Raw genomic sequence first — 14,252 nt, forward strand, 5'->3', positions numbered from 1 at the left:
TGAACACTAGGTGGAGTCTTGGCTTATGCTGTGCAAAAAGCAAAGGCTCCAGGTAATTAGATTCAGGTGTGTTTGAATCAAGCAACAACCTCCAGTGATGTAAAATGAAGCCGATGCTGAAGTGTAAAAAATCCTGCAGTTCCTGGAGTGTCCACTAGAGGCTGGCTGCAGAAGCACAGGAAGTCACATACACACCCATTCTAAAAAGCCTGTTTTTACAGCAGAGATGAACATGTTTACAGCCTGGTTCAAAAAACCAAATAGGTGTGATTAGCTCATGTCTGGATGGACACACACTGTACGGGGGGTGAATGTTTTGATGACTCATCAGTTTTGATTTGATGAAGGATAAGAGTTATTCACAATAAGGCGTGTAGCTGACCTGATTGACAGGTGGGCGGGGCGTAACTGTTCATGAAGAGGCTCATAGATTTGTAGCTCAATGGAGATTATCATCTTGAAATAAAATAAAATAAATGTTCAATCTTTAAAAACCAAAGTGCGAGCAGAGGAACGAGTTCAGATCGTGGTGTTTCCTGTTTTCAGTGGCGCCAGAGTTCCTCGTCCCTCTGTCGGATGTGGTCTGTGCGTTCGGAGAGACGGTGGTTCTCTGCTGTAAAGTCTGTGGACGACCCAAACCCTCTGTCACCCTGAAGGGTCCCGACCAGAACCCGGTGACCAGCAACAGCCGCTTCACCATCGACATCAGGTAACGCAGACCGCACGTGTTCCTAACCCCTTTAATCCCATTCCTCTTGCTATGTGACTCACTGCGTCCTCCTCTTCCTCTCCTCAGGGACACGGGCGACATCCTGTTGAAGATCTGTAACCTCATGCCTCAGGATACAGGCATCTACACTTGTGTCGCCGTGAACGACCACGGCTCCGCCTCCTCCTCCGCCTCCATCAAAGTGCAAGGTACCAGGATTAAAAACAAGCATCTTAACATGTGGAACAAAACGTTTAGTAAAAGTGAAAGACCAATGAGGAGGAGTACTCATGTGTTTGTTTTCCTTCTGTAGGTATCCCAGCAGCCCCTGGGAGGCCGGTGGCTCAGGAGGCGAGCAGCACGGCGGTGATGATCCACTGGACGCCACCGGCTTCCTCGGCTCACTGTACAGTCAGCAGCTACACTGTGGAGTACAGACAGGAAGGTGTGTGTGTGTGTGTGTGTGTGTGTGTGTGTGTGTGTGTGTGTGTGTGTGTGTGTGTGTGTGTGTGTGTGTGTGTGTGTGTGTGTGTGTGTGTGTGTGTGTGTGTGTGTGTGTGTGTGTGTGTGTGTGTGTGTGTGTGTGTGTGTGTAGATGGTTAAACTTTCCCTCCTCGCCTCCTCAGACTCGTTGATCTGGCAGCAGGTGGCGAGCAGCAGAGAGGAGTGTGTGCAGATCGACACTCTGATCCCCGGAGGTCACTACCAGTTCAGAGTCAGAGCGTCCAACCGCTGGGGGGTCGGCCCGCCATCCGAGGCCTCCAACATGGTCACGCTGTCCAGCACCAGTACGTCTGCACACACACACACACACACACAGACACACACACACACACACACACAAACACACACACACACACACACACACACAGACACACACACACACACACACACACACACACACACAGATAAAGTGTTGTACTGATGACTCTTTCCTGTCCAGACTCGGGTTACGATGGAACGGGGATCCAGTGGAAAGAAAACTTTGAGTCTGCGTTCACTGAGATCTGTGAGATCGGGAGGTAAACTCTCAATCATTAAATTACGTGTCTTTAAATTTGAATTCCAGATGTTGACTGTTGTTCCTCTGTCTCCTCAACAGGGGGCGCTTCTCTGTGGTGAGAAAATGTCAACAAAAGTCAACAAAGAAAGAGGTAACACATCCATTTTTACTTTTCAGGTTTTTTTGGTGAAGACGGAGCTCAGTTTAATTTACTCCCCTCTGAAGTCTCTAAGGACAAAAATGTCCACTTCCAAAATACTGATATAAAAATAGAACAGATTGATCTTTTTTCTACTTTTTTCTGCTTAAATCTCTTAAACAACTTCAGCCCTGCTCAAAACTACCAAACATTCAATAGGAATTTAAATTCCTGATAATTATTCAATATTTGATCATCTTGAGCAGGGCTGAAGTTGTTTAAGAGATTTATGCAGAAAAAAGTAGAAAAAAATCTGTTCTATTTTTATATCAGTTTTTGTAAGTGGACATTTTTGTCCTTAGTGACTTCAGAGGGTTGTAAACATGTTTCAGTGTTCTATTGATCTATTAAAAAAATAAAATGCGCATTCCAAAATGTGTCAAGAGAGAGATTTTCTTACAAAAATGTGTGCCGTATCCACTAACAGACAAAATGATGAGCAGATGAAGAGGAAACATTTGAGTGAGGCATGAGGGTTAAATGCTCACACACTTCCTGTTTGCTGAAATCCATTTTAGAAATGTAAGAATTTGGCTCGTCTCTATGTTCGACTGGAACGTGTCACTTTTTTCCCGCTCAGGTTGCCGTGAAGTTTGTGAGTAAGAAGATGCAGAAGAAGGAGCAGGTGGCTCATGAGGCAGACGTCCTCCTACACGTTCAGAATCACCAGCTGGTGGCGCTGTTGGACACATACGAGTCCCCCACCTCTCTGATGCTGATCCTGGAGCTGTAAGTTAGACTGAAACTAAAGGAACAGATTTGTTGTGAGACTCCTGAGGAGGATCTAAACTCTTCTGAATCTTCTGCTTGTCAGGCTGGAAGACGGGCGTTTGCTCGATTACCTCGTCGCCCACGATGAGCTGATGGAGGAGAAGGTGGCGTTCTTCATCAAAGAGACACTGGAGGCGCTGCAGCACCTTCACACCTGCAGAGTGGCACACCTGGATCTGAAGGTAAGAGAAACCTGCAGGGGCGGAGTCAGGCTGGGGGGGAGGGGGCACCTGCTGTGTTTGTTGCTGTCTTTTTAAAAAGGAAGGATTTGATTACAAACATTCTTGACGTAAATTCCTTTCTCTCTCTCGTGTGTTTGTGACTTTGTTCCTCGCCGCCGCAGCCGGAGAACATCATGGTCGACCTCCGCACTCCGACCCCGAGCATCAAGCTCATCGACCTCGGTGACGCCGTCCAGCTGTCCGCTCACCGCCGTTACGTCCACCTCCTGCTCGGGAACCCGGAGTTCGCCGCCCCCGAGCTCATCCGCGGGACGCCAGTCTCCGTGGCAACGGATGTGTGGAGCGTCGGCGTGCTGGCCTACGTGACGCTCAGCGGCGTCTCCCCGTTCCTGGACGAATCCCCGGAGGAAACCTGCGTCAACATCTGCCGCCTGGACTTCTGTTTCCCCGACGAGTACTTCAGCAACGTGAGTCAGGCGGCGAGGGACTTCGTGTCGTCGTCGCTGCAGCAGGATCCCAGGAAGAGGCCGAGCGCCACGTCCTGTCTGCAGCACCCGTGGGTGGGTCGGGGCGGCGCCCACGGAGGGGAGTACTCCAAGACGCCGCTGGATACGACACGTTTGGCCACGTTTATCGACAGGAGGAAACAGCTGCATGACGTCCGGCCCATCACGAACATCAAAGGGCTGGTGAGCAGCAGCATGGGGAACACGCTGTGACCACGAGCAGGGGACGCCACGGGCAACAATAACAAACATGTTTCAAGCATTTATTTATTATTTATTTCTGTGTGAGTGAGACTGAATCCTTCCTGTGATGCAGAACGTGATCTCCTCGCTGCTCTAGGAGGCCACACCCCCCTTAGAGACGAGATTCATATCTGTTAATTTAATTTCTAACACGTCGTCTGATCAGAGTCCACCGGGCGCCATGTCACGTGACGCCCGTCAGCTGCCCTCGACGAGAACCCAAAGAAAGACAAAAAGCATTTAGAACAAACTCACTGTGAGCAAACGCGACATATTTATTTATATTTGTAATTCTTATTTTTCCAGCGTCAGGCGACATGAAGGAGGCGGGGCTTGTTATGCTAATCCTCTCTTATCTTTGAAGTCGGATCTAAAGAAGGTTAAAGTCTCCTTGTTCTGCTGATCCCCGTCTTAAACTCTCACATAGTGTTTCAATGCTGCATGTTCAAACTAAACATGGTCAAAGTTTCAGATCATGAGGTAAACGTGTGTTGGAGTAATCCCAGGATGAGTCTGCAGGGGGCGCTAAACGCCTCGTTCTGTAAATCACGCCATAGCTCCCCGATATGAAACTAAGAATTTCAGCAGACGGCTTCAAGCCTCTGAAACCTCTTACAGAGACTCTCTTCTCCCAGCTCTGGAGAGCAGCCCTCCCCTGGCAGCCCTGCAGCGTTCTGCCCCTCCAGAAGGCTTCCAGAGAGCTGACCAATCAGAAGAGAGTGGGCACGTGGGGAGGCAGGGCTTAAAGTCTGTTTTTCAGCCTATTTATCCTCTCCAGCGTGCTCTTCATATCACAGGACACAGTAATGTGCTCATTAAAGAAACAAAGCTGCTAAATCAACTTAAATATAAAGTTAACGTCCGCCATCGCAGCTTTCAGCTCGTTAACGCTCTTTAATTTGTCAGATTGGTTTAATGTGAAACTCTGATTAACGACTGAAGAGAACAAAAACAAGATCAAATGCATAAAAGAGAAATATTCTCCGATCTTAAGTTGTTGCATGTGACCGAAAACAAAAGAGAGCGAGTTAGAAAAGTGAGCGTTGAGGAGCGGTGTGATCGAGGTGTGATGAGGTTTCTCTCATTCATTCAGATGTTCTGCTCACTGCAGTGAAACGTTCTTTTCATTACTTCCTGCACGTCCAGAACTCCTGCTGTGGAACTGATTTCTGATCAGAGCACTTAAAGACCCCACAGAGGATCTCAGACCACAGACACCTGAACCATGCCGTGTGTGAAGTCTTTATTTTATTAATTGAATGCTTATTTATTCCAGGACAAAGTGTGTGTGAGTGTGTGAAATAGCTGTGTGTGTTTTTATTTAAGGAGGGGGGGCAGGACCAGAGCAGGTCTGTGAACTCACCTCTGGGACCGGCTGCTGGACTTTACAAGCTGTGGTTAGAAACTCTCATAGAAGATTAAAAGAATCACTGACTCGCCTCCTGAAAGAAACACTGAAGGACTACTGGATCTTAAAGGACTACTGGATCTTAAAGGACTACTGGATCTTGAAGGACTACTGGATCTTAAAGGACTACTGGATCTTAAAGGACCTTAAAGAGACCCCCGCTGAGACTGAAACCTTTAGGTCACCTTTGATTCGTTCGTTTCACTGTTTACAAAAACTTTGTCCCAAAAATGTTTAGATAGTTTACAGACGTAGAGTAATCAGGGAGAAGCTGCATGTTCATCCACCAGGGACGGTTTAGAGATCAGGTTAGAGACCCTGTGGCGTTCAGTGTTACCATGGAGACGGAACTCCACCTTCAGCCTTTTTTTTTTCTGTTTGGTCATTCGTCGTGATTGGCTCTCAAATCGTGGCTGCTGATTGGCTCTCTGAATGGTTTAATGTCCTGTTTCTACTGATGAATGTACTTTTCTTGTAGAATGTGTTCTGCCATCACAAGTGCTGTCCCGCCGCTTTCACCGCCATGCTTTCACCGCCATGCTTTCACCGCCATGCTTTCACCGCCATGCTTTCACCGCCATGCTTTCACCGCCATGCTTTCACCGCCATGCTTTCGCTTTTTACAACGCTCATCTTAAATCCACCCGACCGCCCTCGATCAGGGACGCTGGAACTCAGGTTTAGTTTGTGGTGCTGAGAAAAGTCTTTCACTGATCGAGAGTCGAGGTCATCTGGTGAGAAGTGGGTACGTCTTTACGACGCTAGTTCACACAGCAGCCTTCAGATACAAAGCAGCCAGTTAGAGAGAGAGAGAGAGAGAGGGAGAGAGTGGGCGAGCGAGAAGCAGACCGACATCCCTGCAGATATTATTCAGAACAGATTGAGACGTAACGTTAGCCTGTGGTTAGCATCTTTAGCGGCTGCAGGAAGTCGTCTAAGTCGAGTTCTGTCTCAGGTTTTATAAATCAATAAATCCATCTGACACCAAAAACTCATCTACAACCAGCTGTCGATGAGTTTTAATACTCCTGAGTTTAGGGACTCCTGCAGCACCCTCAGCTCACCTCCTTCCAGCGTCCCCCCCCCCCCCCCCCCCCACACACACACACACACACACACAAGCATTTAGTGTTGAACAGTGAGCATTTTTTTTCCTGCAGACGAGGATGCAGAATGTAAGAAACACACTGATCCATAGAAGCAGCTTTCACTTTGTCCCGTCTGATAGTTTGTGATCTCTTCAGCTAACTGTGAAACATGAAGATTCAACTCCTCTTTGAATCTTCCTCACAGGGACTTTGGATGTTTAAGGTTTGAAATGTCTGCTTTCTGTAACCTGCAACGACGTGAGGAAACAAAACAGGAACAGAAATCTCATCATCATCATGCTGTAAACATTATATCAACACGTTTAAATCCTCCAACAGGAGAACGACTTTCTCTCTTTGATTCTGAATGTGTCGTCGACATTTGCAAACTATCTGTGTGAACTAACAAGCTGATGTTGCTGAATGCTGTAGATGAATGAAATGCTGCACGAATCAGAAAAATATCTTCACAGGAAATGAAGAACGCAGAGCAGCAGCTTCGTCTTCAAGTCCAACATTTAGATCTGAACCGTGAAGCTATGAACCGCCTACACCCTGTGAAGTCTTTAACATACCTGCTTGTTTTATGTGGTTTAAAAATGTTAAACTGAAACTGTCATTTTGGGGGGGAGGGGGGGTACATATTCAGAAGATAGGAAATGACACAACATGTAATCAAGTCGAGCTCAGTTTGAACTTTTTATATTAAATTTGTCCATGCAAAGGTATCAATACATCGTCTGTCTTGTGTCCTTCATTTCTTTTTTTATATTATATTAACCCCTCAAGACCCTGACGCACCGAGCAGACGGCAAAGAAGAAGTGGGGACGAAGGCCGTCTGTGGCGTCGCCTTTGTCTTGGTCATAAAGTTGCACTTGAACACACCTCAAAGACTAGAGCCGACGGCCGACCAGACCTTCTGGGTCTCTGACTGTCTTATCCTGCATCAGCTCTGTGGGGAATTTGGACCGCAGTACCCATTTTGAACACTAGATGACAGAGTTGGATTTTGATTTTTTTCTTCCCTTTATGGTCTCATCATCATCATCATCATCATCATCAACCTTTATTTAAGTTCTCGGAGAGATCATTGAGGGCGACCCTCATTTACAATGATGCCAAGAAAACATACATAAACGATAAACAACAAGAAATGAGATAAAGAAAATAAAATCAATAAAAGCAATGTTGTAAAATATTCCAGGAGTTTACATAAACATTATTTTTTTAGGGCCAGATTGTTTGGGGTGTGTCCTGAAGCACTGGGATTTGAGGGCGGAGCTTCAGGATCAGCTGGCAGAGGGTATCTGTCTCTCTCTCTCTCTCTCTCTCTCTCTCAAACACACACACACACACACACACACACACACACACACACACACACACTGCCCTGCTCTCAGGTCAAAGCAAAAAGCTGACCACAGCTACAACTAAACTCAAAGCTCAAAACACAACAGAAGGGTGTGTGTGTGTGTGTGTGTGTGTGTGTGTGTGTATGTGTGTGTGTGTGTGTGTGTGTGTGTGTGTGTGTGTGTGTGTGTGACATGCCATCGCAGCAGGTTCACCTCTTGACCACTAATACAGCTCCAGTTAATGAAATACTTCTTTGTAATCCCATGACCGAGTGTGTGTGTGTGTGTGTGTGTGTGTGTGTGTGTGTGTGTGTGTGTGTGTGTGTGTGTGTAGTGCTCGTAGTCGGACTGCAGGAGGAGGGAGTTTAACGTCACAGTGAAGTGGAGCTGAATCAGATGGCTGACGTCTCGATGAAGAGTGGAGGAGGACGAAAGAGTGGAGTGGTGAATGTTGAGGTGAGGTTCTGATAATCTTACAAACTTTATTAATGTCAGAGGATTCATCACTCTGTGTTTGAGAGACAGGCTACACACACACAGACACCTGAAACACACACACACACACACACACACCTGCACTAACAGGACCCATGGACATTAACGGAGAGAATGTGTGATACCAATATTTATATTTTAAACTCAAATACAAAAAGTAATGTTTGATTTAATGAGCTTAACACAGAATTTGATAAAGACACATAAATATATATGATATATATATATATATATATATCATATATATATCATATATACATAAATAAATATTTATATAAATATCATATATACATCAATAAATCATAAAGTCTGTCCTGTGTAAATGTGTCTCTGAGTCCTGACTGTCTACAATGAGGGAGAAGCTCGAGTCCCGCTGGCTGTGTTGTTGTCAGAGCCGTGTTTACATGGACGGGACGGCCGGCTCCTCCCCTTGTGTATAAAAGCTGTTTTAGTCAAGAACTAGAGAGAAGAAGAAGAACATACTCACTGATTATTTGGATGTTAGTAAGAGTTTTTACATCACGCTCATTCTGTGTCAGTTTACATGAAATGCTAAGCTACGAGCTAACTAAAGAGCGCTAACATTAGCATGCTAACACAGCAATGTGAAGCTACGAGCTAACTAAAGAGCGCTAACATTAGCATGCTAACACAACAATGTGAAGCTACGAGCTAACTAAAGAGCGCTAACATTAGCATGCTAACACAACAATGTGAAGCTACGAGCTAACTAAAGAGCGCTAACATTAGCATGCTAACACAACAATGTGAAGCTACGAGCTAACTAAAGAGCGCTAACATTAGCATGCTAACACAACAATGTGAAGCTACGAGCTAACTAAAGAGCGTCAACATTAGCACGCTAACACAACAATGTGAAGCTACGAGCTAACTAAAGAGCGCTAACATTAGCACGCTAACACAACAATGTGAAGCTACGAGCTAACTAAAGAGCGCTAACATTAGCACGCTAACACAACAATGTGAAGCTACGAGCTAACTAAAGAGCGCTAACATTGGCATGCTAACACAACAATGTGAAGCTACGAGCTAACTAAAGAGCGTCAACATTAGCACGCTAACACAACAATGTGAAGCTACGAGCTAACTAAAGAGCGCTAACATTAGCACGCTAACACAACAATGTGAAGCTACGAGCTAACTAAAGAGCGCTAACATTAGCACGCTAACACAACAATGTGAAGCTACGAGCTAACTAAAGAGCGCTAACATTGGCATGCTAACACAACAATGTGAAGCTACGAGCTAACTAAAGAGCGCTAACATTGGCATGCTAACACAACAATGTGAAGCTACGAGCTGACTAAAGAGCGCTAACATTGGCATGCTAACACAACAATGTGAAGCTACGAGCTGACTAAAGAGCGCTAACATTAGCATGCTAACACAACAATGCAGGACCCAGCTGATGTGAAGCTACGAGCTAACTAAAGAGCGCTAACATTGGCATGCTAACACAACAATGTGAAGCTACGAGCTGACTAAAGAGCGCTAACATTAGCATGCTAACACAACAATGTGAAGCTACGAGCTAACTAAAGAGCGCTAACATTAGCATGCTAACACAACAATGTGAAGCTACGAGCTAACTAAAGAGCGCTAACATTAGCATGCTAACACAACAATGTGAAGCTACGAGCTAACTAAAGAGCGCTAACATTAGCATGCTAACACAACAATGTGAAGCTACGAGCTAACTGAAGAGCGCTAAAGAGCGCTAACATTAGCATGCTAACACAACAATGTGAAGCTACGAGCTGACTAAAGAGCGCTAACATTGGCATGCTAACACAACAATGTGAAGCTACGAGCTAACTAAAGAGCGCTAACATTGGCATGCTAACACAACAATGTGAAGCTACGAGCTGACTAAAGAGCGCTAACATTGGCATGCTAACACAACAATGTGAAGCTACGAGCTAACTAAAGAGCGCTAACATTGGCATGCTAACACAACAATGTGAAGCTACGAGCTGACTAAAGAGCGCTAACATTAGCATGCTAACACAACAATGCAGGACCCAGCTGATGTGAAGCTACGAGCTAACTAAAGAGCGCTAACATTAGCATGCTAACACAAACAATGTGAAGCTACGAGCTGACTAAAGAGTGCTAACATTAGCATGCTAACACAACAATGTGAAGCTACGAGCTGACTAAAGAGCGCTAACATTAGCATGCTAACACAACAATGCAGGACCCAGCTGATGTGAAGCTACGAGCTAACTAAAGAGCGCTAACATTAGCATGCTAACACAACAATGTGAAGCTACGAGCTAACTAAAGAGCGCTAACATTGGCATGCTAACACAACAATGTGAAGCTACGAGCTGACTAAAGAGCGCTAACATTAGCATGCTAACACAACAATGCAGGACCCAGCTGATGTGAAGCTACGAGCTAACTAAAGAGCGCTAACATTAGCATGCTAACACAAACAATGTGAAGCTACGAGCTGACTAAAGAGTGCTAACATTAGCATGCTAACACAACAATGTGAAGCTACGAGCTGACTAAAGAGCGCTAACATTAGCATGCTAACACAAACAATGTGAAGCTACGAGCTGACTAAAGAGTGCTAACATTAGCATGCTAACACAACAATGTGAAGCTACGAGCTAACTAAAGAGCGCTAACATTAGCATGCTAACACAAACAATGTGAAGCTACGAGCTGACTAAAGAGTGCTAACATTAGCATGCTAACACAACAATGTGAAGCTACGAGCTGACTAAAGAGTGCTAACATTAGCATGCTAACACAACAATGTGAAGCTACGAGCTGACTAAAGAGCGCTAACATTAGCATGCTAACACAACAATGCAGAGGTGATTACAGCTCGAGACGAGGACAAGTTTGTCTGCTGCTTGGGCTAAGTGGTGTTTCATTATGGTGTTTTCTAAGTCATAACTTTTGGTGTGAAAACGAGTGGAGGGGGGTTTGAGGTGTCCTCTAGAGGAGGGCGGAGGCTTCAGTATGGAGGAGGCGTGGCCAAACAGCAGTTTGTTTTGGTTTCATGCTGGTGCTCAAGGGCGACACCTACTGGATCAAAAAGTCGCACATTCTTTCTTTAAGCCAAGTTGATTGTCAAAGCGTATTTCACTTTTTTTGGAAATACATTCATAAACGTTGTATACAAGAACTTTCTTGGCACAATTACAGCAAATGATTTTCAGTTTGTTTCACAAAGAACCAAACATACGGCAGTTAATCAAAGATAATGTTCAAGTGCATTTGGTCTTCGTTCATGATGTTGTATTGGGTTTGAATCCTTCACAACGGACTTTGTCATGTTTTCTTTATGTTTACTATTTATTGATATTCCAAATGGATTCACGATCTAAAGACGAGGGGGGGCGCATGTTGCTCCTGGGGCCTACAGTCTGAGCGACCGTCGCCCCGTCCAGAGACACCAGAAGCTGATTCTCTGGTTGTTAGTATCGACAGACTTGTGTTATTTGTCATGACTTGTTCTTGCTTAGTTTTGTATTTTGTTTGTTTCAGGGTTTTGATATTATTTCCGGTTTGATTGTGTTGGTTTTCTTTTCTACTCTTGTTATAACAATTCAAAGTTTAGGTTTTACTGTTTCCTGTTTTATTTTGAAGTTCTTGCCTCAGTGTTTCTTGTCTAGTTCTCCTTCCTTTCCAGTGGCGCTTCAAGAGTCTTTTGGGACCCTAGGCAAAAATAAGTTAGAGGGGCCTCACACCGGCGTTCATCACGATTCTGTTCACAGCAATGATGCATGCTCATCTGAGCAGGGCAAAGAGAGTGAGTGCTGTCAGATGGGGCCCCTTTAGGGAGGTTTCTGCTGTCATTGCAAAATGTGCATGTTTTAGGCCGCTGCTTTGGTTTAAGTTTGTGAACCCTCAGGGGCCCCCTACTGGTCTGGGGCCCCAAGCAGGTACATGCAAGCAGCGCCTCTGTTCCGGTCTTATTGATTGTGTAATCCACCCTGATTGACCTCACCTGTCTCTTTAGTCTCACCTGTCTCTTTAGTCTCACCTGTGTCTTTAGTCTCACCTGTGTCTTTACTCTCACCTGTGTCTTTAGTGTCACCTGTGTCTTTAGTGTCACCTGTGTCTTTAGTCTCACCTGTGTCTTTAGTCTCACCTGTGTCTTTAGTCTCACCTGTGTCTTTACTCTCACCTGTGTCTTTAGTCTCACCTGTGTCTTTAGTCTCACCTGTGTCTTTAGTGTCACCTGTGTCTTTACTCTCACCTGTGTCTTTAGTGTCACCTGTGTCTTTAGTCTCACCTGTCTCTTTAGTCTCACCTGTGTCGTTAGTCTCACCTGTCTCTTTACTCTCACCTGTCTTTTTAGTCTCACCTGTGTCTTTAGTCTCACCTGTCTCTTTAGACTCACCTGTGTCATTAGTCTCACCTGTGTCTTTAGTCTCACCTGTGTCTTTAGTCTCACCTGTCTCTTTAGTCTCACCTGTGTTTTTACTCTCACCTGTGTCTTTACTCTCACTTGTGTCTTTACTCTCACCTGTGTCTTTTATCTCACCTGTGTCTTTACTCTCACCTGTGTCGTTAGTCTCACCTGTGTCGTTAGTCTCACCTGTGTCGTTAGTCTCACCTGTCCCTTTAGTCTCGCCTGTGTCTTTAGTCTCGCCTGTGTCTTTAGTCTCACCTGTGTACTTAGTCTCACCTATGTCTTTTGTCTCACCTGTGTCTTTACTCTCACCTGTGTCTTTACTCTCACCTGTCTCATTAGTGTCACCTGGGTCTTTACTCTCACCTGTCTCTTTAGTCTCACCTGTGTCTTTAGTCTCACCTGGGTCTTTACTCTCACCTGTCTCTTTAGTCTCACCTGTGTCTTTAGTCTCACCTGTGTCTTTAGTCTCACCTGTCTCTTTAGTCTCACCTGTGTCTTTAGTCTCACCTGTCTCTTTACTCTCACCTGTCTCTTTAGTCTCACCTGGGTCTTTACTCTCACCTGTCTCTTTAGTCTCACCTGTGTCTTTAGTCTCACCTGTGTCTTTAGTCTCACCTGTCTCTTTAGACTCACCTGTGTCTTTAGTCTCACCTGTGTACTTAGTCTCACCTGTGTCTTTAGTCTCACCTGTGTCTTTAGTCTCACTTGTGTACTTAGTCTCACCTGTGTACTTAGTCTCACCTATGTCTTTTGTCTCACCTGTGTCTCACCTTTGGTTTACTGTTTGTTTTGAACTTCTTAGTTTGTCTGCTCTCCAACACCTCAACATTATATCTGACAAAACTCATCCCTCCCCTTTCTGTCAAACGTCTCTGTCCTTTCAGGTCCAGTACCCCCCGTCCCCCTCTCCCCCCTCTCCCCCCTCTCCCCCCTCTCCCTCTCCCCCCTCCTCACCGTCTGCGTGGGAAGGCTTTGGGACGAAGGTGAGACTGTTGCTGCCGTACGTCTGGCCCAAAGGCTCTGCAGCTCTGCAGGGACTCGTGCTGCTCTGTGCGGGCCTGCTGGCAGCTGAGCGGCTGGTTAATGTGCTGGTGCCAGTTTACTCCAAGAACATCGGTAAGAAGAAATCCTCTGTGGACAGAAAATCTCTAATCCAGAGAACGAGCTCTTAATGCATCCAACTGTATTACATATTACTTAAACGTGTTTCAAAGCCAAGTTGTATAAAATATTTTTTTTTTAAAGGTGTTTTAGACGATAAAGCAGAATAACTCAGTCTCTGTCTGATTCTGAGTGGTTGCATTTTCACTGTTGAACCTCCAGGTGGCAGTGTGCTCTAGTTTTTAGACTGACTTTTATCAGTCTCCTTTATACCCTCCTGATACATCCTTGGGGATGCCATGTTACTGAAGCAGCAGAAACATTACATTTTTATTTTACATTCTTTATAAATCCCAGAGGAGAAATTCTGGTTTTACACTTTTATATTGAGAGACATGCTTCTCACACACGACGGCCCGAATCACACACACGACCTGTGGACACTAATGGAGAGATGTCAGGGTTGGGCTGCTACAAGTGGAGTATGGCAGAACTTTTGGGTGTATGGTGCCTTGCTCAAGGGAACCTCAGCAGTACTCAGGAAGTGACCTGTCACCTCTCCAGCTTTCAGACTTTGGTCCGCATCGAGACTTCACCAGGCGACCCTCCGCCTCTCAACCCAAGCCCCTACAGAAGAGTTCCTGCTAATTCACTGATTCAATTTTGTCAATACGACAAATTCAGTTAAATGTTTGTGTTTTCTCTAACTATGTTAGTTGTAAAAGTCGTTTATTCCCTGTGATCGCTGCACGAACATAGACTGTCTGCACGCCACCTCTACCATCTCCGTGCTCT

The 14,252-nt window shown here is 45.3% G+C and overlaps 2 protein-coding genes across 2 annotated transcripts in view; both read left to right on the forward strand.

Annotated features, from left to right (window-relative positions):
- Nucleotides 1-6,841, forward strand: part of kalrna (kalirin RhoGEF kinase a) — a 140,689-nt gene extending 133,848 nt beyond the window's left edge. Inside the window, exons 60-68 of the mRNA XM_065962288.1 lie at nt 547-709; nt 797-918; nt 1,023-1,154; nt 1,336-1,497; nt 1,653-1,731; nt 1,812-1,863; nt 2,492-2,640; nt 2,726-2,864; nt 3,026-6,841. Coding sequence (XP_065818360.1) covers nt 547-709; nt 797-918; nt 1,023-1,154; nt 1,336-1,497; nt 1,653-1,731; nt 1,812-1,863; nt 2,492-2,640; nt 2,726-2,864; nt 3,026-3,583 — 1,556 coding nt within the window. The 3' untranslated portion in view covers nt 3,584-6,841. The remainder of the gene's footprint in view (nt 1-546; nt 710-796; nt 919-1,022; nt 1,155-1,335; nt 1,498-1,652; nt 1,732-1,811; nt 1,864-2,491; nt 2,641-2,725; nt 2,865-3,025) is intronic.
- Nucleotides 6,842-13,099: 6,258 nt separating this feature from the next.
- Nucleotides 13,100-14,252, forward strand: part of abcb6b (ATP binding cassette subfamily B member 6 (LAN blood group) b) — a 34,328-nt gene continuing 33,175 nt past the window's right edge. The window contains exon 1 of the mRNA XM_065962290.1: nt 13,100-13,472. Coding sequence (XP_065818362.1) covers nt 13,100-13,472 — 373 coding nt within the window. The remainder of the gene's footprint in view (nt 13,473-14,252) is intronic.

The sequence above is a fragment of the Labrus bergylta genome, chromosome 13, assembly GCF_963930695.1.
Source record: "Labrus bergylta chromosome 13, fLabBer1.1, whole genome shotgun sequence".
Lineage (NCBI taxonomy): Eukaryota > Metazoa > Chordata > Actinopteri > Labriformes > Labridae > Labrus > Labrus bergylta.